We start from the raw sequence: 19,797 nt of genomic DNA on the forward strand, positions 1-19,797 counted from the left end.
ATTTCTCGATACTTCAAATGACTACTTCTTGGAGCAGCTGGTACAGGAAGCAATAAGGGGAGAGGCAAGTCTTGATCTAGTCCTGAGTGGAGCGCAGGATCTGGTCCAAGAGGTAACTATAACAGGACCACTTGGAAATAGTGACCATGATATAACAACATTTAACATTCCTGTGGTGGGAAGAACACCTCAACAGCCCAACACTGTGGCATTTAATTTCAGAAAGGGTAACTATGCAAAAATGAGGAGGTTAGTTAAACAGAAATTAAAAGGTACAGTGACTAGAGTGAAATCCCTGCAAGCTGCATGGACACTTTTCAAAGACACCATAATAGAGGCTTAACTTAAATGTATACCTCAAATTAAAAAACACATTAAAGAACTAAAAAAGAGCCACCATGGCTTAACAACCATGTAAAAGAAGCAGTGAGAGATAAAAAGGCATCTTTTAAAAAATGGAAGTCAAATCCTAGTGAGGTAAATAGAAAGGAGCATAAATACTGCCAAATTAAATGTAAAAATGTAATCAGAAAAGCGAAAAAGGAGTTTGAAGAACAGCTAGCCAAAAACTCAAAAGGTAATATGTTTTTTAAATACATCGGAAGCAGGAATCCTGCTAAACAACCAGTGGGGCCCCTGGACAATCGAGATACAAAAGGAGCACTTAAAGACGATAAACTCATTGTGGAGAAACTAAATGAATTCTTTGCTTCAGTCTTCACGGCTGAGGATGTTAGGGAGATTCCCAAACCTGAGCCGTCTTTTGTAGGTGACAAATCTGAGGAATTGTTACAGACTGAAGTGACACTAGAGGAGGTTTTGGAATTAATTGAGAAACTTAACAGTTATAAGCCACCGGGACCAGATGGCATTCACTCAAGAGTTCTCAAAGAACTCAAATGTGGAATTGCAAAACAATTAACTATGATTTATAACTGTCTTTTAAATCAGCTTCTGTACCCAATGCTAGAAGATAGCTAATGTAATGCCAATATTTAAGAAGGGCTCTAGAGGTGATCCTGGCAATTACAGACTGGTAAGTCTAACGTCAGTACCGGGCAAATTAGTTGAAACAATAGTAAAGAATAAAATTGTCAGACACATAGAAGAACATAAATTGTTGGGCAAAAGTCAACATGATTTCTGTAAAGGGAGATCATTTCTTACTAGTCTATTAGAATTCTTTGAGGGGGTCAGCAAACATGTGGACAAGGCGGATCCAGCAGACATAGGGTACTTAGATTTCCAGAAAGCCTTTGACAAGGTCCCTCACCAAAGGCTCTTACGTAAATTAAGTTGTCATGGGATAAGAGGGAAGATCCTTTCATGGATTGAGAACTGGTTAAAAGACATGGAACAAAGGGTAAGAATAAATGGTAAATTTTCAGAATGTAGAGGGGTAACTAGTGGTGTTCCCCAAGGGTCAGTCCTAGGACCAATCCTATTCAACCTATTCATAAATGATCTGGAGAAAGGGGTATACAGTGATGTGGCAAAGTTTGCAGATGATACTAAACTGCTGAAGATAGTTAAGACCAAAGCAGACTGTGAAGAACTTCAAAAAGTGATTGGGCAACAAAATGGCAAATGAAATTTAATGTGGATAAATGTAAAGTAATGCACATTAGAAAAAATAACCCCAATTATACATACAATATGATGGGGGCTAATTTAGCTACAAATAATCAGGAGAAAGATCTTGGAGTCATCATGGATAGTTCTCTGAAGACGTCCACGCAGTATACAGCGGCAGTCAAAAAAGCAAACGGGATGTTAGGAATCGTTAAAAAAAGGATAGAGAATAAGACTGAGAATATCTTATTGCCCTTATATAAATCCATGATACGCCCCCATCTTGAATACTGCGTACAGATGTGGTCTGCTCATCTCAAAAAAGATATACTGGCATTAGAAAAGGTTCAGAGAAGGGCAACTAAAATGATTAGGGGTTTGGAATGGGTCCCATATGAGGAGAGATTAAAGAGTCTAGGACTTTTCAGCTTGGAAAAGAGGAGACTAAGGGGGGATGTGATAGAGGTATATAAAATCATGAGTGGTGAGGAGAAAGTGAATAAGGAAAAGTTATTTACTTGTTCCCATAATATAAGAAGTAGGGGCCACCAAATGAAATTAATGGGTAGCAGGTTTAAAACAAATAAAAGGAAGTTCTTCTTCACACAGTCCACAGTCAACCCGTGGAACTCCTTGCCTGAGGAGGTTGTGAAGGCTAGGAATATAACAGTGTTTAAAAGAGAACTAGATAAATTCATGGAGGTCAAATCCATTAATGGCTATTAGCCAGGATGGGTAAGGAATGGTGTCCCTAGCCTCTGTTTGTCAGATGGTGGAGATGGATGGCAGGAGAGAGATCACTTGATCATTACCTGTTCGGTTCACTCCCTCTGGGGCAGTTGGCATTGGCCACTGTCGGTAGACAGGATACTGGGCTGGATGGACCTTTAGTCTGACCCAGTATGGCCATTGTTATGTTCTTATCAGCATTACTCCCTTTGTTCCCCATATTTCTGTCCGTGAAACTGCTGCTCAAAATAACACTTCCATTTGTCTGAATGGCCAGTTACCCAGAAGTTTTGGATATTAGGCAACTTGGGAAAACAGGAATGTACTATACATGCTGAATATTACTGTTCTTATTTGACACATAGTTGTGGTCTCCCAGTTGTGTATTGTATAGTTCTTGAAGAAGCTCTTGATTGGGGCAGCAGTATGTGGAGTTTCCATTGGGGAAATAATCCTGCATTCTGATTCGTCTGTCTGCCTGCCACTCTTAAGACTAGAATGCCTTTCTGCTCAGATTATCATCTCTTCTACACGGAGAATTTATAAGCACATGTAATTTAGCTCTCTTGCAATGGGAATCGTAACTTTGACTGTCCTAGTTTTTGTGCATCTTCTCTGTAAACGCAGGAGCTATTGTAATACAAGTTAATATTTTTCCTATAAAGCTTAGTAAGTTGATATGGGTTTGTATGATACCTAGCACACTAGGTCCCTTGGCACTGTTACAATACAAACAAATAACAGTGTAAATATATTAAGTTAAACGGGTTTTTAAAGCTTTTTGTTTGACTGCATTGTCTGCATTGTTTGACTGCGCAAATGTGTGTGATGTAATTTCTGAAACATGTATGTTGCTTAATTTATTTTGACTTTGTAGCACACACTCGCACTTGCAATATTAACAGAATTCAACTACATTAAATAGTATCTAACTTTTCAAATTAGAAGTGATCTTAAACAAGATACTGAATTTGTGGGAAGGTTTCTAGTGACTGCCATTAATTCTGTTTTTAGATAATGATCAGAAAATGTGGGGTAAACCTAGAAAATTAAAGAAACGTGCGGGAAGATACTAAATTGGGGGTGCAGCAAACACCACTGAAGATGGAAAATAAAACAAAATTACCTAAAGAGATTAGAAACATGGACAGAAAATAGTTAATCGGTTTGAAAAAAGGCAAGCAGATATAATTGAGGAAAAAACCTGAATATGACAGTAAATGGAACATCAGATGAATTTGCAATGCAGTATTGCAAATAGTTTCATTGTTTTTGGATATGCAGAGTTATCCTGGCAAAAAAGAAGGGAGATAAGTCTGAGGCCATACTTGGAAGATTCTGTTCATTTCTATAAAGCTCAGTACTAGAAATATTAAATAAATTGGAAGGATTTAGAGAAAACTAACAATTAGAGAATTGGATCATTTAATATGCTTCAGAGTAGCAGCCGTGATAGTCTGCATCTGAGAAAAGAACAGGAGTACTTGTGGCACCTTACAGATGAACAAATTTATTAGAGCATATGCTTTGTGGGCTACAGCCCACTTCATCAGATGCATAGAAAGGAACATATAGTAAGATTTTATTTATATTTATAAATTATATTTATATATATAAAATCTTCTTACTATATGTTCCTTTCTATGCATCTGATGAAGTGTATATACATATACACACACAGAGAAGGTGGAAGTAGCCATACCAACTGTAAGAGGCTAATTAATGAAGATGAGCTATTATCAGCAGGAGGAAAAAAAACTTTTGTAGTGATAATCAAGATGGCCCATTTAGACAGTTGACAAGAAGGTGTGAGGATACTTAACATGGTGAAATAGATTCAATATGTGTAGTGACCCAGCCACTCCCAGTCGCTGTTCAAAACCAAGTTAACGGTATCTAGTTTGCGTATTAATTCAAGATCAGCACTTTCTCATTGGAGCCTGTTTTTGAAGCTTTTCTGTTGCAAAATTGCCACCCTTAAATCTTTTACTGAGTGGCCAGAGAGCTTGAAGTGTTCTTCTATCGGTTTTTGAATGTTATGATTCCTGATGTCAGATTTGTGTTCATTTATTCTTTTTCATAGAGACTGTCCGGTTTGGCCAATGTACATGGCAGAGGGGCATTGCTGGCACATGATGGCATATATCACATTGGCAGATGTGCAGGTGAACGAGCCCCTAATGGCGTGGCTAATGTGATTAAGTCCTGTGATGGTGTCACTTGAATAAATATGTGGACAGAGTTGGCATCGGGCTTTGTTGCAAGGATAGGTTCCTGGGTTAGTGTTTTTGTTGGGTGGTGTGTGGTTACTGGTGAGTATTTGCTTAAGGTTGAGGGGTGGTCTGTAAGTGAGGACTGGTCTGTCTCCCAAGATCTGTGAGAGTGAGGTATCATTTTTCAGGATAGGTTGTAAATGTTTGATGATGCGCTGGAGAGGTTTTAGTTGGGGGCTGAAGGTGACAGCTAGTGGAGTTGTGTTATTTTCTTTGTTGAGCCTTTCCTGTAGTAGGTGACTTCTGGGTACTCTTCTGGCTCTGTCAATCTGTTATCCCTATTATCACTACAAAAGTTTTTTTCTCCTGCTGATAATAGCTCATCTTAATTAATTAGCCTCTTACAGTTTGTATGGCAACTTCCACCTTCTCTGTATGTGTGTGTATGTATATGTGTATACATACACACACATACAGAGAAGGTGAGAGTTGCCATACAAACTGTAAGAGGCTAATTAATTAAGATTATATATTAAGACTATATATACATAATCTTCTTACTATATGTTCCATTCCGTGCATCCGATGAAGTGGGCTGTAGCCCACGAAAGCTTATGCTCTAATAAATGTGTTAGTCGCTAAGATGCCACAAGTACTCCTGTTCTTTTTATTTTATATGCTGTTAACCTATTCCCCCCATAATTTTTTCCATCCAAGGTTTTTTCTTGTCAAAGGAAGGAGAGAATGGATGGCAGGTTTCTCCACTTTCTCCCTAATAATTCTTTCCCCCAAGGATTTCTAGCACTTAGACACTATCAGTAATTCTAATAACTAGGGCTGTCAAGCGATTAAAAAAATTAATCGCGATTAATCACGCTGTTAATAATAGAACATTTATTTAAATATTTGTGGATGTTTTCTACATTTTCAAATATATTGATTTCAATTACAACACAGAATACAAAGTGTACCGTGTTCTTTATGTTTATTTTTATTACAAATATTTACACTGTAAAAAAACAGAAGAAATAGTATTTTTCAATTCACCTAATGCAATCTTTTTATCATGAAAGTTGAACTTACAAATGTAGAGTTATGTACAAAAAAACCCTGCATTCAAAAAGAAAACGATGTAAAACTTTGGAGCCTACAAGTCCAATCCGTCCTACTACTTGTTCAGCCAGTCGCTCAGGCAAATAAGTTTGTTTACATTTGCAGAAGATAATGCTGCCTGCTTCTTGTTTACAATGGCACCTAATAGTGAGAACAGGCGTTTGCATGGCACTGTGATAGCCGGCATCGCAAGATATTTACATGACAGATGCGCTAAAGATTCATATGTGCCTTCATGCTTCCACCACCATTCCAGAGGACATACATACATGCTGATGATGGGTTCTGCTCGATAATGATCCAAAGCAGTGCAGCCAAGCGCATGTTCATTTTCATCATCTGAGTAGGATGCCACCAGCAGAAGGTTGATTTTCTTTTCTGGTGGTTTGGGTTCTGTGGTTTCCGCATCTGAGTGTTGCTCTTTTAAGATTTCTGAAAGCATGCTCCACACTTCATCCCTCTCAGATTTTGGAAGGCACTTCAGTTTCTTAAATCTCAAGTCGAGTGCTATAGCTATCTTTAGAAATCTCACATTGGTATCTTCTTTGCATTTTGTCAAATTTACAGTGAAAGTGTTCTTAAAATGAACAATATGTGCTAGGTCACCATCCGAGATTGCTATAACTTGAAATATATGGCAGGATGTACGTAAAACAGTAGGATACATACAGTTCTCTCCCAAGGAGTTCAATCACAAATTTAAATAACACATTACTTTTTAATGAGCGTCATCAGCATAGAAGCGTGTCCTCTGGAAGGATGGCTGAAGCCTGAAGAATGTCATGAATCTTTAGAGCATCTGGCATGTAAATATCTTGCAATGCCAGCTACAACAGTGCCATGCGAATGCCTGTTCTCACTTTCAGGTGACGTAATTAAGAAGTGGCAGTATTATTTCCTGTAAATGTAAACAAACTTGTGTCTCTTAGTGATTGGCTGAACAAGAAGTAGGACTGACGACTTGTACGTTCTAAAACTTGTACGTTTTACATTGTTTTCTTTTTGAGTACAGTTATGTAACCAAAAAATCCTACATTTGTGAGTTGCCCTTTCATGATAAAGAGATTGCACTACAGTACTTGTATGAAGTGAATGAAAAATACTGTTCTGTTTATCATTTTTACAATGCAAATATTTATAATAAAAATCATAAAGTAAGCACTGTACACTTTGCATTCTGTGTTGTAATTGAAATTGATATATTTGAAAATGTAGAAAAACATCCAAAATATTTAATAAATATTTATTCTATTGTTTAACAGTGCAATTAATCACTATTAATTTTTTTTTAGTTAATCACGTGAGTTAACTGCGATTAATGGACAGCCCTACTAATAACTAACGGTAGAAGTAGTACCACTGTCTAATAGAATTTGTGCTACCAGAGATTTGTGAATGAAACTGTGCACTATAATCTGCCTTATTTGTCTCTTTTTCAGGAAAAAGTTATAGACTTCAATACTACCAGTGCCACTCCAATCAAATGGAAGTTGGAGGAGGTTGGGGTCCCCTCCTTCTCTCCTGATATTATACATTTATGGGCTACTCTTTGGAGCTGTTTCATTCTCCTTTGCCTCTCTCATGACAGTTATCACTGGGACTGTTTGAACTAGTTTAAAAACATTCTCAACTCTCTCTAAGTATCAAGCCTAAATTTAAACCTCAGCATATCTCCACAGATGTTAGTGCATTGTAGGTATTGTGATTGAAGTGAATGAATTTTCTCCATTTCCTTTGAGGCTCTTACTCAGTTGAATAGATCTAACTGTTAAGAGGTTTTACTTGATAAATAGTATACATTTTCTGTTCCTTAATTGCATCCCACCAATCTTAATGATACCCTCCACCCCCCGGACTATGATAAACTATTCCTCCCCAGCCCTAGTGTCTTCCCTCTTCAAATACTTGTAAACAGTCATAGATTCATAGACTTCTTTTTAAAGACCAAAAGGGAGTGTTGTGATCATATACTCAGAACTCCTGCATAATACAGGCCATAAGATTTCCCTGGCTTAATTCGTGCTTCAAGTCCAAGAACATTTCTTTTTAAAGTCATTATTTGGTAAAAATGTACAAATTTAGTTTTTAATCTTTTCTCATAAATCAATCATTTCAGCCACTGAATCACTAATTTCTGTGTTCAAGTGATCTCTTAATTCCTTTCAGTTTGTCAACATCTTTAAAATGTCAATAATCCTAAAATGAGCACAGTATTCTAAGAGCAGCTAAGCGTGTCTGATTCTTGATGTGGTGTGTCTGAATACACAGCCCAAAATCTAATTTTTTTTTTTAGTAAAGTCATGGACGGGTCACGGGCAGTGTAAAAAAAAAAAAAAAAAAAAATGGCCTGTGACCTGTCCATGACTTTTACTAAAAATACCAGTGATTAAAACTTGGCGGGGGGGGGGAGCTGCCTGGGGCCCCTGTGGGTGCTGGGACGGGGGGGAGATTGGGAGGACCAGCAGGCTTCCTACCTGGCTTTATGCCTCCCTCAGTAGCAGAGTGTGGGAGGAGGCAGGGGATTGGGGCACAGATTGGGGTGAGGTAGGCTTTGGGTGGCGCTAAACTCGGGGGCTCCCCGGAAGCAGCAACATCCCCCTTGCTCAGTTGCAAGGCGGAGGCGTGGCAAGGCAGCTCTACGCGCTGCCTCTGCCTGCAGGCACCACCCTTGCAGCTCTCATTGGCCATCTCCCAGCCAATAGGAGCTGTAGGGGTGGTGCCCTGGGTGGAGGCAGTGAGCAGAGCTGCCTGGCCATGTCTCTACCTAGCAGCTGAGTGAGGAGGATGTTGCTGCTTCTGGGGGGCTCCCCAGTAAGCATCTCCCAGAGCCTGCCTCACCCCATCCCGTGCCCTACCCTTTCCCACACCAAGTCTCTTCTGCTGGTGGGAGGAAGGGCGTGGTGGCCCGAGACTGCCCCAGCAGCAGCTGGTGAGTCTGGCGCAGGGGTTGCCTGAGCTGCTCCTGAGCCAGGTGCACTGGCTGCTGCAAAAGTCACAGAGGTTGTGGAAAGTCACGGAATCTGTGACCTCCATGACAAACTCACAGCCTCAACTATCATCCATAGATATTTTTTCAGCGTAGTCCTTTCTGTGTTTCTCCCTTCTATTGAGCATGTTTCAAATTACTTTTCGGTGTTGAATCTTATTTTTTCATGCCCATATGTGTCTAGGTAACTTTTAGATATCTCTGTCCTCATGGATGTTGGCAAGACGTCTCAATTAGTATAATTTGTGTAAACATGCTATTTGCCTGCCTTTATGGACAAATAATGAGAATGTTAGGTCCCTACAGATCCCACTCTCCACTCTTTTTCTCTGTCCAAATTGGTATATTATTGTCCTTTGTTTAGGATTCCACCTATTTTTTTTATAGTGCTCATATCCAAAGTAGCTTGATCTTCTTACAGCTAGTTCTCCCCTTTATTTTGTTAAATTTCTTTTCCTTTATTAATCCTCGCAGTTTCTCTTGACCTCTTACTATTTACTTATTCCTTATCTAACTTTTTCGCACTTAGCCTAAAACAACTGAACAATACACTAAAATATACCATTGGGAAGAATTTTGCATTAGCAGGAAGGTGAATTGGTGACTCAACAAGTCTCTCCATTCTTATCATCTTATTTTTTTCCTACCACTTCTGTGTGTGTGTTCTTCTTCTTTTTTTTTTTTTGAGACCTGTTCTTGTAATTTTCCCACAGTTCAATCTGCTATTTGTTTAGAAGTAGCCCATTTCACCTATTTTTGTCACAGCTATTTGAGAAAAGGATTTGTTGCTATACAAGCACCATCTTCTCATTCACCAGCCTTTTCCACCATACCTTTAGGTACCCTCTCTGCAACTGTTTTTGGAGTTAAGTATGCCGTAGTCTTTGAGGTTCTGTTCTTTAGTTTGCTTCACAGTTTCTTAAACATAGTCCCCTGAACCTCATTTGCTGAACTGGAATCCCTATTTAGCAGTATGATGAAAGATACAAGATCTTGAAGTTTTGAGGGAATGATCAATATCATATTTAGAGAACAGGAACCCACTAGTATAGGCAAAAAGGCTGTAGGTCAATACCTCCCAAGTTGGAGGTTGAGCCAAAGTATGCCTGAGGAAAGGTCTAGGACTCGTACTCATTGCAAGTGTGCTGCTTATAAAGATGCAGTTTATTCCTTGAAACTCACCACCTCTGTTCTTGCTCTAGTTCAGGACTGTGGGAGCATCTTAGAAGTACAGATCTGCAGATTCATCTGGCAAGTAGCCTGTAATCCAAGCTTCTCTTCTCTGTTCATGTCCTTCAACTCATCTGGGGGGTGGCATCAATGAGTGCCCTTGCCATCAGTGTCATAATCTGATGAGTAGGACCACAGGATGGAGTAATAGAGCTGCTGTGAGTGAGTGGGAAAGGAAAAATCAGCAAAATAAGTGAAAGCACACCAGAAAAAATGGGAAGAAAAAAATACACGGGGAAAAATGAACAGACCCAAAAGGTAGAATCAGAATAAATGAACAGGGGAAAAAAGGAAAGACTGTGGCAACTGTATGAGGGCATAGTGTGAGGGAAACAGAAGGCAACACATTCATTCACTAATCCATCCCCAATGGGTGGCTGAAACAGAAAAATTTGGAAACCACTGCAGTAGTTTATTGAGTATGTTTGACACTACCCATTATTTGTTCATATATTCGTATACGTAGTATCCGATTTGGTATTTATATTCTTGTGCTGAAGTTTGTTTAGCTGGCAGGAATTAAACTATATGTCTTTCTCATCTAGATTCAGTTCTAGGTATGTAATCAAAGATTACTTTAACCTTGAAATCAACGTACCAGTAGAAAGGCTATTGTAACTCAACCATATAACGTAAAGGTGCTCATCACCCTTGTTGAGGATTTTCTCCTGATTTATATCCCCATCTCTCTCCAGCCCCTCTCCATTCATTTGCTTGAAGTGGAAAGTATTGAGTGAGCAGTCCCTGCCTTAACCTTGCCCCACCTCATCTAGAATCTCAGTCTGAGCAGCATTACTCAACTAAACATCTCTGAGCTAGGAGAATTCTCCTCTGTCTTACACTGGAAATTTGAAGTTCAAGAGTGTGATTTTCGATTAAATTACACCCTCAGAGAAGGTGAAATACAACAAATAATACTATGGAACACCAAATCAGATGTCTAAATTTTGTCATTTGTAGGTATCAAAATTAGGTACAAAATTGTGACCCAGTTTGAGATCTGACAATTGGGATTTACATTAGCGTTGTAAAATCTGGCATGTGGGGCCATCATCCATGGTTCGATATTGCTTTATGTTGTAATTAGCTTTTCATTATTTGTTCTGTACTTGGCATTTAGTAATTTTGGGAAGAATATATGTTCTTCAGATGTAACAAGTTGTCAAAACCCTCCCTGGTTTAAATCCAAAATTCAGCTCAACTTTAACTGTAGAACCACGACTGCTTCTTCTGTGATCCCTGTCTTTACAGTCTTCTCGCACTCTCCAACTTTAATTCTGTGAAGTATTCATTTGAATCTACAGGTGAAGAGTTTGTGTAGTTACTTTTCTAGATCAAGTTACAGTGCCATAATTAAATTATAAGTTAATATTTAATAAGATTGATTCAGTGAAAAACCTTAATTTTATACACTTGTGCAATCATTTTATAAATAATCTTTCATAGCAGTTTTTATGTGGGAAATTTAGCCAACTTAAAGTTAATCAAGACTTTTGTTTTGAAATCAATTTTAAAAAATTTTCTTTTCATCCTGTAGCTCAAAACCTGGTTTCTGAATGATGTCTGCTTCATTCACATGGAACAAGGCTTCAGCTCCAGTTCAATACTCTCTCTCATTAATGTTAGAAAAACTGCTTGAGTTATGGGTTTTGAGGAGAGACTGGGAAATCTAAAGAACGATTTAAAATATCTTGCACAGTCTTATGCAGAATTTTCTATTAGAATAGATTTCGTGTTTGATTCCATTAATCCATAGCAAAGGATCCTTTTTGTTTCTTGGTATTGTTTGTGTGTAAGTCGCTTTCTAGGGGAAATAATTCATGGTCACAAATGAGAAATTACTGCTTTATTTTATATGGTAATTGAGAGGAGGAGATGAACGAAGTTGCAAAAGAATGACCTAATATTTTCAAGAGAAAGAAGGCATAATCTGAGATTTATTGGATTTGGATGTAATTTGATTGTTATGAAGTATGAAAAACATGTTTAGAAGAAAAACCTATGCAGTTTCAGGGATTCCAGTTTTGAAAAGCAGATTACTAGGATTCTTTGATTTCTTTTTTGACTTAGTTCTAATGTTTTAGCTCTGTTTGTTTTTTTAAAATAGAATGATATGACAACTGCTCGGCTACAGTGGGGAGAAATTCTTATGCCATTGCTCAAAAAATATAAGCTAAACATAACGTGGGGTGATCAAGATCTGTTGAATATTATGTTTTTTCATAATCCAGGTATGTCTTTTTTCTGTTTAACTTTGATATTGTTTCACACTACAACTGTAAGATATTAATCTTGTATTTAGTTTCTAAATGCAGAAAATGCTGCCCTTTTCAGAATTTTCAATGGATATGTTCCAGTTAGCTTTTGTTTATGCCTTTTAAAAAATGTTCTTTATGTTGCTTTTGAGAGATCATTTAGTCCAAAATAGATTTGTTGTATTGATGCCACCTAATTTTTTCAAATATAATTGTGTACAAAAATTTTAACACAATCTTTGCAAGATGTTACCTTACCAAGAAAAATTATTGATTAAATTTTTGCTCTCTCCCAAAGAGTTTTGTTGTGAACTGTGTACTGTATATTTTTCTGAACAGAGAGCCTTTTTGTCTTTCCCTGCCAATGGAATTACCGTCCTGACCACTGCATTTATGGAAGCAATTGTAAGGAAGCTGAAGAAAAAGGAATATTTATTCTTCATGGTAACAGGGGTGTTTACCATGATGATAAACAACCAACTTTTAGGGCTATATATGAAGCAATAAAAAAAGTAAGTAACTGTGTAAACTACAATCATCCATACCTTGGGTAGAATTATTTAGAAAATTTATCATCTGCTAAAGTTTAACATGTTAGGACATTGGCACTTTTTCTTGTATTATAATAATACCTCACCTTTATCAATTCTAGATAATTAACACAGTAACACTAACGAAACAGTAACAGTAACGAAAGCTTATGCTCAAATAAATTTTAGTCTCTTAAGTTGCCACAAGTACTCCTTTTCTTTTTGCGAATACAGACTAACACGGCTGCTACTCTGAAACTTTTTAAATGATTTGCAATTCAGCTGGACTTCAGGTTTGGTTACATGACAAAATAGAAACAGAATTGTTCATTGTACTTTGAAACTAACATTTTAGGTTATTCAAGAATTATGATCAGTTTGGAATCTAAGGGTATGTCTATGCTACGAAATTAGGTCAATATTAAAGAAGTCGATTTTTAGAAATTGATTTTATACAGTCGATTGTGTATGTCCACACTAAGTGCATTAAGTCGGCGGAGTGCATCCTCACTACCGTGGCTAGCATCGACTTACGGAGGGTTCGCTGTGGGGTAGCTATCCCACAGTTCCCACAGTCTCCGCTGCCCATTGGAATTTTGGGTTAAGCTCCCAATGCCTCATGGGGCAAAAACATTGTTGCAGATGGTTTGGGTACATGTTGTCAGTCACGCCTCCCTCCATGAAAGCAATGGCAGACAATCGTTTCGTGCCTTTTTTTCCATGCGGACTCCATACTGCTTTCAGCAGACAGTGCAGTAGGATTCGTAACCATCATCCACTGCTTCCGCTGCAACTCTTCTCTGCTGCTATTGTCTCAATAGTGAATTTTTCCATGTTGTCTATTATGGGCTCCTGGGTACATGTGTTCTTGGGAAATTGCGTGGTGCTAACCGTCGTCCTCCAACGCTTCCGCTGCAACTCTGCTCTGCTGCTCTCATGAGAGGACCTGCGAGGTGGATTCGTCATTCTCTATAAATATCTATTCTCGTGGCATCTGTCATCAGCCACCGCTTCCGCTGCAACTCTGCTCTCCTGCAGATGCCATACCATGGCAAGAATGGAGCCCGCTCAGATCACCGCAGCAGTTATGAGCATTGTAAACATCTTGCGCGTTATCTTGCAATATGTGCAGAACCAGAACCTGCAAGAGGAGGCGACTGCAGCATGGTGACGAGAGTGATGAGGACATGGACACAGACGTCTCTCAAAGTACAGGCCCCGGCAATTTGGCCATCCTGGTGGCAATGGGGCAGGCTTATGCCGTGGAACCCTGATTCTGGCCCGGGAAATAAGCACAGACTGGTGGGACTGCATTGTGTTGCAGGTCTGGGATGATTCCCAGTGGCTGCGAAACTTTCGCATGTGTAAGGGCACTTTCATGGAACTTTGTGACTTGCTTTCCCCTGCCCTGAAGTGCAAGAATACCAAGATGAGAGCAGCCCTCACAGTTCACAAGCGAGTGGCGATAACCCTCTGGAAGCTTGCAACACCAGACAGCTACCGGTTAGTCAGGAATCCGTTTGGAGTGTGCAAATCTACTGTGGAGGCTGTGATCCAAGTAGCCAATGCAATCACTGAGCTGCTGCTATCAAGGGTAGTGACTCTGCGAAATGTGCAGGTCATAGTGGATGGCTTTGCTGCAATGGGATTCCCTAACTATGGTGAGGTAATAGACGGGACGCATATCCCTATCTTAGGGCCTGACCACCTTGGCAGCCAGTACGTAAACCGCAAAGGTACTTTTCAATGGTGCTGCAAGCTCTGGTGGATCACAAGGGACGTTTCACCCACATCAATGTGGGATGGCTGGGAAAGGTACATGACACTCGCATCTTCAGGAACTCTGGTCTGTTTCAAAAGCTGCAGGAAGGGACTTTATTCCCAGACCAGAAAATAACTGTTGGGGATGTTGAAATGCCTATAGTTATCCTTGGGGACTTAGCCGCCCTCTTAATGCCATGGCTCATGAAGCCATACACAGGCACCCTGGACAGTAGTCAGGAGCTGTTCAACTATAGGCTGAGCAAATGCAGAACGGTGGTAGAATGTGCATTTGAACATTTAAATGTGCACTGGCGCAGTTTACTGACTCGGTTAGACCTCAGCGAAACCAATATTTCCACTGTTATTGCTGCTTGCTGTGTGAAATATCTGTGAAAGTAAGGGGGAGACATTTATGGCAGGGTGGGAGGTTGAGGCAAATCGCCTGGCCACTGATTACGTGCAGGCAGACACCAGGGCGATTAGAAGAGCACAGCAGGACGCGCTGCGCATCAGAGAAGCTTTGAAAACCAGTTTCATGACTGGCCAGGCTACGGTGTGACAGTTCTGTTTGTTTCTCCTTGATGAAGACCTACCCTCTTGGTTCACTCTACTTCTCTGTAAGCCAGCCGCCCTTCCCCCTTTGATCACCGCTTGCAGAGGCAATAAAGTCACTGTTGTTTCAAAATCATGCATTCTTTATTAATTCATCACACAAATAGGGGGATAACTGACAAGGTAGCCCAGGAGGGGTGGGGGAGGAGGGAAGCACCGGGTGGGGTGGTGGAGGAGAGAAGGACAAGACCACACTGCACTTCAAAAACTTTTTAAATGGCAGCCTTCTGTTGCTTGGGCAGTCCTCTGGGGTGGAGTGGTTTGGTACCCAGAGGCGCCCCTGTCACCCCCCACATTCTTGGGCAGCTGGATGGGGAAGCTATGGAACTTGGGGAGGAGGGTGCGCGGTTACAGAGGGGCTGCAGCGGCTGTCTGTGCTCCTGCTGCCTTTCCTGCAGCTCCACCAGACACCGGAGATATCAGTTTGATCCCCCAGTAGCGTCAGCATTGCATCCTGCCTCCTTTCCTCATGCTGCCACCACCTCTCCTCTTGCTTCCGCAACCTCTCTTCTCACTCGTCCTTCCCATCCTCACGATCATTTTCTGCTTTCCTGGACTCTACCATTGTTTGCCTCCACACATTCTGCTGAGCTCTTTCAGTGTGGGAGGACTGCATGAACTCAGAACATTTCATCACGAGTGGTTTTTTTTTTTTCACTGCCTTATCTATGCTAGCCTCTGGGACGGAGATGATAGGGGGAGCGTTGAAACATTTGCAGCTGCGGGAGGAAAAAAAGAGAGAGTAGTATTTAAAAAGACACATTTTAGAGAACAATGGTAGACTTTTTCATGGTGAACCAAGCTGTTAACGTTATATAGCACATGTACATTCTATACAAGTTCGCACTTTGCCTCTTATATTTAGGGCCTGTCGGTTTGATGTGAGAGATCACACATGCAGGGCCGGGCAACAGAATTCGGCTTACAGGCAGCCATGGTAAGCCACAGTCTTTCGGCTTCTTCAGCTTTCAACACGTGTGGGAATGGTTTCAAACAGCAGCACCCTTCTTTCCCATACCATTACAGGAGGGGCTGCGGTTTTCGGGTTAATGTGCAGCACAAACCCAACTAACCCCTCCTTCCCCCCCCCGATTCTCTGGGATGATCGCTTCACCCCTCCTCCCATTGCGTGACTAGTATCAGGGAGATCCCTGCCAGCCAAACGCGAACAGTTCAGTGTGAACGCTCCCCCCACCCCACTACCACGGGGCTAAAAGTGAGGATGATTTCTTTTCAGCCACAGGCAAACAGCCCAGCAGGAACGGCCACCTCTGAATGTCCCCTTAATAATGTCTCTGGAGGATTTCAGCTCCATCCCCAGACACATTAACAGACTTTTCCAGTAGCTGCACTGGCCGTGAATGTATCCCAAGTCTTCAGGGCGAATTTAATCAGTAAACACCCTTGCTCTTAAACCATGTATTATATTTACAAAGGTACACTCACCAGAGGTGCCTTCTCCGGCTTCATGTCCGGGAGCCTGTCTTGGGAGGGTTGGGAGGGTATTTGCTCCAGGCTGATAAACAGTTTCTGGCTGTTGGGGAGAACAGTTTCTCCGCTTGCCTATTATGTGTTATCCTCCTCCTCATCCCCAAAGCCTTCATCCCTGTTGCATGAGACTCCCCCCTTGCAGGTGTCCACAGACTGGAGTGGGGTAGTGGTAGGGGCACCACCTAGAATTGCATGCAGCTCATCATAGAAGCGGCATGTCTGGGGCTCTGACTCGGAGAGGCCGTTTGCCTCTTTGGTTTTTTGGTAGGCTTGCCTGAGCTCCTTAATTTTCGCACAGCACTGCTGCGGGTCCCTGTTATAGCCTCTGTCCATCATGCCCTTGGAGATTTTTTCAAATATTTTGGTATTTTGTCTTTTGGAAGGGAGTTCTGATAGCACGGATTCGTCTCCCCATACAGTGATCAGATCCAGTACCTCTTGTTCGGTCCATGCTGGAGCTCTTTTGTGATTCTGGGACTGCATAGTCACTCTGCTGATGAGCTTGCCACTCTGACCAAACAGAAAATGAAATTCAAAAGTTCCCGGTGTTTTTCCTGTGTACCTGGCTAGTACATCTGAGTTGAAAGTGCTGTCCAGAGCGGTCACAATGGAGCACTCTGGGATAGCTCCCGGAGGCCAATACTGTCTAATTTCATCCACAGTACCCCAAATTCGACCCGACAATGTCGATTTCAGCACTAATCCCCTGATTGGGGAGGAGTACAGAAATAGATTTTAAGAGCCCTTTAAGTTGACAAAAATGGCTTTGTTGTGTGGACGGGTGCAGGGTTGAATCAATCTAACGCTGCTAAATTCGACCTAAACTCGTAGTGTAGACCAGAGCTAAGACGTATTCTGTAACTGCAGTAGATTTATTAAAAGACTTTCTGCTGAGACTTATAACAGTTAAATACAAATATTTAAAGAATCATATAATATTTATTTGTATTAGGATAATTCCCTCAAACCAACAGAGATTGCGGTTCCATTGTGCTAAGCATTATACAAACAGAGTAGGAGAAATTCCCTGCCCCAAAGACCTTACAATGTTCATAGTACCATACAATTGTTAAAATTTTATTGTAGGCATACTTTGCCCACTGGAAAACAAATACCTGTATTTTTGTATCATATTGTGATCTGTTTTGTATGCTAGGCATATTAATACGTAGTTATAACTTTAAATGCATGCAAGTTTCTCTTCTAAGCACAATGGATTTTTTTTTTATTCTGCAAATAAGGCTTCCAATAAAGTATTCATCACTACATCAGTATATTGAGCTGTAAAAAGTAGCATTGATACACATTTTAATGTAGCACACTATCTTGTATATAACCTTCGAAAATCAGTAGTATATTTTAATGGCACTTTATTGCAGGTTGTCATATGGATATAAAAATGAAGAAAAGTACTTTCAGGGGTCTGAAAATACACTACACAGAAAGAAAATTTGTTCCCATAAAAATAAGATTCTTTGTTTCCTTTGAGCATTGTCAAAAAGAAAAAAAAATCTTATTTATGATACCATTTGGTTTATGAATATTCCACAAAAAGTATATAAAACAATGCTGATCTGATGGTTTTAAGATTAGCAAAATTATTCTACTATGAAATGTTGGTTTTGCAAATAATTTGTATCATATCTCTTATGAAAAAATATAACACTGAATTAATTATTGTATTTTTACTTTATGTTCATGTTAAACACAATATATGCTTGACGTTCATTCAATTTAATGAAATTGTTGTGTCTGTTGGTACTATAGATTATCCGTTGTGCTGTTGATGCACTGTCACTCCATAAGAATTGTCATTTTTAAAGAAGTGCATTTAGACTGGGATAATTATAAATGTTTCAAGCCAAAGGTGATGCAGTAGGCATGTGATCATGTGACCAACCCATGAATTAAGTTAGCTCTTTAAAGCTTATTTTTAATTTGCTTGTGTGGCTTAGTATGTTGATTTTGTATTTTGTCTAAGCAGTATTTGAGAGATGACTTTTCCATGTTGTATTCAGAACAAGCTGAGCAAAGTTTTTACTAGCGTTAGAGCATCAAGTAACCATATTTATGCAGTAACTTTTGTGTTTCACAATAATGATGGAAGGCATTTTCATAACACTCTTGCTTCTTTGAAAAAAAGGAATATTGTTCTTGCACGTGACCTTAATGTCACTTCTCATTTATTTCCCCTCTAGTATTCCTTTGGCGATGACCTGGTTAATTTCCTGTTACAGCCCCTAGAACTGGAACTGCAGAAGACAATGCATACATACTGTGGAAGAATATACAAAGTGTTCATAAAGCAGCTAACAAAAAGCATAAGAGATATTTATGATAGAAGATCAAAAGAAAGTTGATTCTTACTACAAACCCACAAAACTATTTAATTCAGACAAAGACAGAATATATAAAATGTATGAAGGATGTTCATGCAAGAAATATAATATTGTGTGTGCCCAGGTAAATGTTTACCAGTGTAGTTAAAATGAAGAAACTTCATATTATGAAGACTAGAAACACTTTCCTGCGAAGAAGATATTTTTGGTCTTTTAATCACTGCTAATTTTCATTCCAGTTCTAGTGAATATGGGAGTTACTGGCTGTTCTAGTCAGTTGTTTATTCTGCATAATTCAGTAGTCTGTCATACTCAAATGGGTAAAACAGAAATGAAGATAGATCTCTTGGTAGAATGTACCTCATACATTATCTATTATTCTGCTAAACTGTGAATGTAGCAATAATTGAGTCAGCACTAACCTCACTTTAAAAGTGTGAGAACAAAGTTGTTTACAAGGGCAGAAGTTATTCTGTTTTCAAAGAAATGTGATGTAACCATTGACAATCTGTATGTGCCTTTAGATGTGTTCATCTCCTATATGTTAAAATATTGTTTTGATAATCGTGTTTCATATTTTAGATGTAAACTGCACGTTATGAATGAGATTTTCAAAGCAATTAATCACTAGTGTCAGAGGAACTAGTTTCCCATCTGTAGTTACTGATATCTTGTTGTGATACAACCTCATAACAGATGCTGTGTTCAGCCATCTTGCCAAAATACTCCAGCAGAATTTTTTACAAAGACACAATATGAGGTTTTTTAAAAAATAGTTATCACTTTTAACGATATTTTTTTTTGCAACTTCACTGAGCTTTCTGGAAGCAAAAATATATAATGGAACGTTGCCTCTATTATATTTAATTACTAAGAATGATTACATGATACGGTAGAGAGCTGTTCGTGGGGCTCTTAATTGTTCACCAGAATGCATATAGGACATGTTTCCTATGAGAACTA

General features: G+C 39.6%; 1 protein-coding gene across 7 annotated transcripts in view; it reads left to right on the plus strand.

The window, feature by feature from the left end:
* Positions 1-18,889, plus strand: part of GXYLT1 (glucoside xylosyltransferase 1) — a 76,947-nt gene extending 58,058 nt beyond the window's left edge. For all 7 annotated transcript variants that reach the window (XM_038379757.2, XM_038379776.2, XM_038379767.2 and 4 more), the window contains 3 exons: positions 11,951-12,074; positions 12,438-12,610; positions 18,694-18,889. In XM_038379757.2, the coding sequence (XP_038235685.1) occupies positions 11,951-12,074; positions 12,438-12,610; positions 18,694-18,855 (459 nt within the window). In that variant the 3' untranslated portion in view covers positions 18,856-18,889. The remainder of the gene's footprint in view (positions 1-11,950; positions 12,075-12,437; positions 12,611-18,693) is intronic.
* Positions 18,890-19,797: the final 908 nt, after the last annotated feature.

This window comes from Dermochelys coriacea, chromosome 1 (assembly GCF_009764565.3).
Source record: "Dermochelys coriacea isolate rDerCor1 chromosome 1, rDerCor1.pri.v4, whole genome shotgun sequence".
Taxonomy (NCBI): domain Eukaryota; kingdom Metazoa; phylum Chordata; order Testudines; family Dermochelyidae; genus Dermochelys; species Dermochelys coriacea.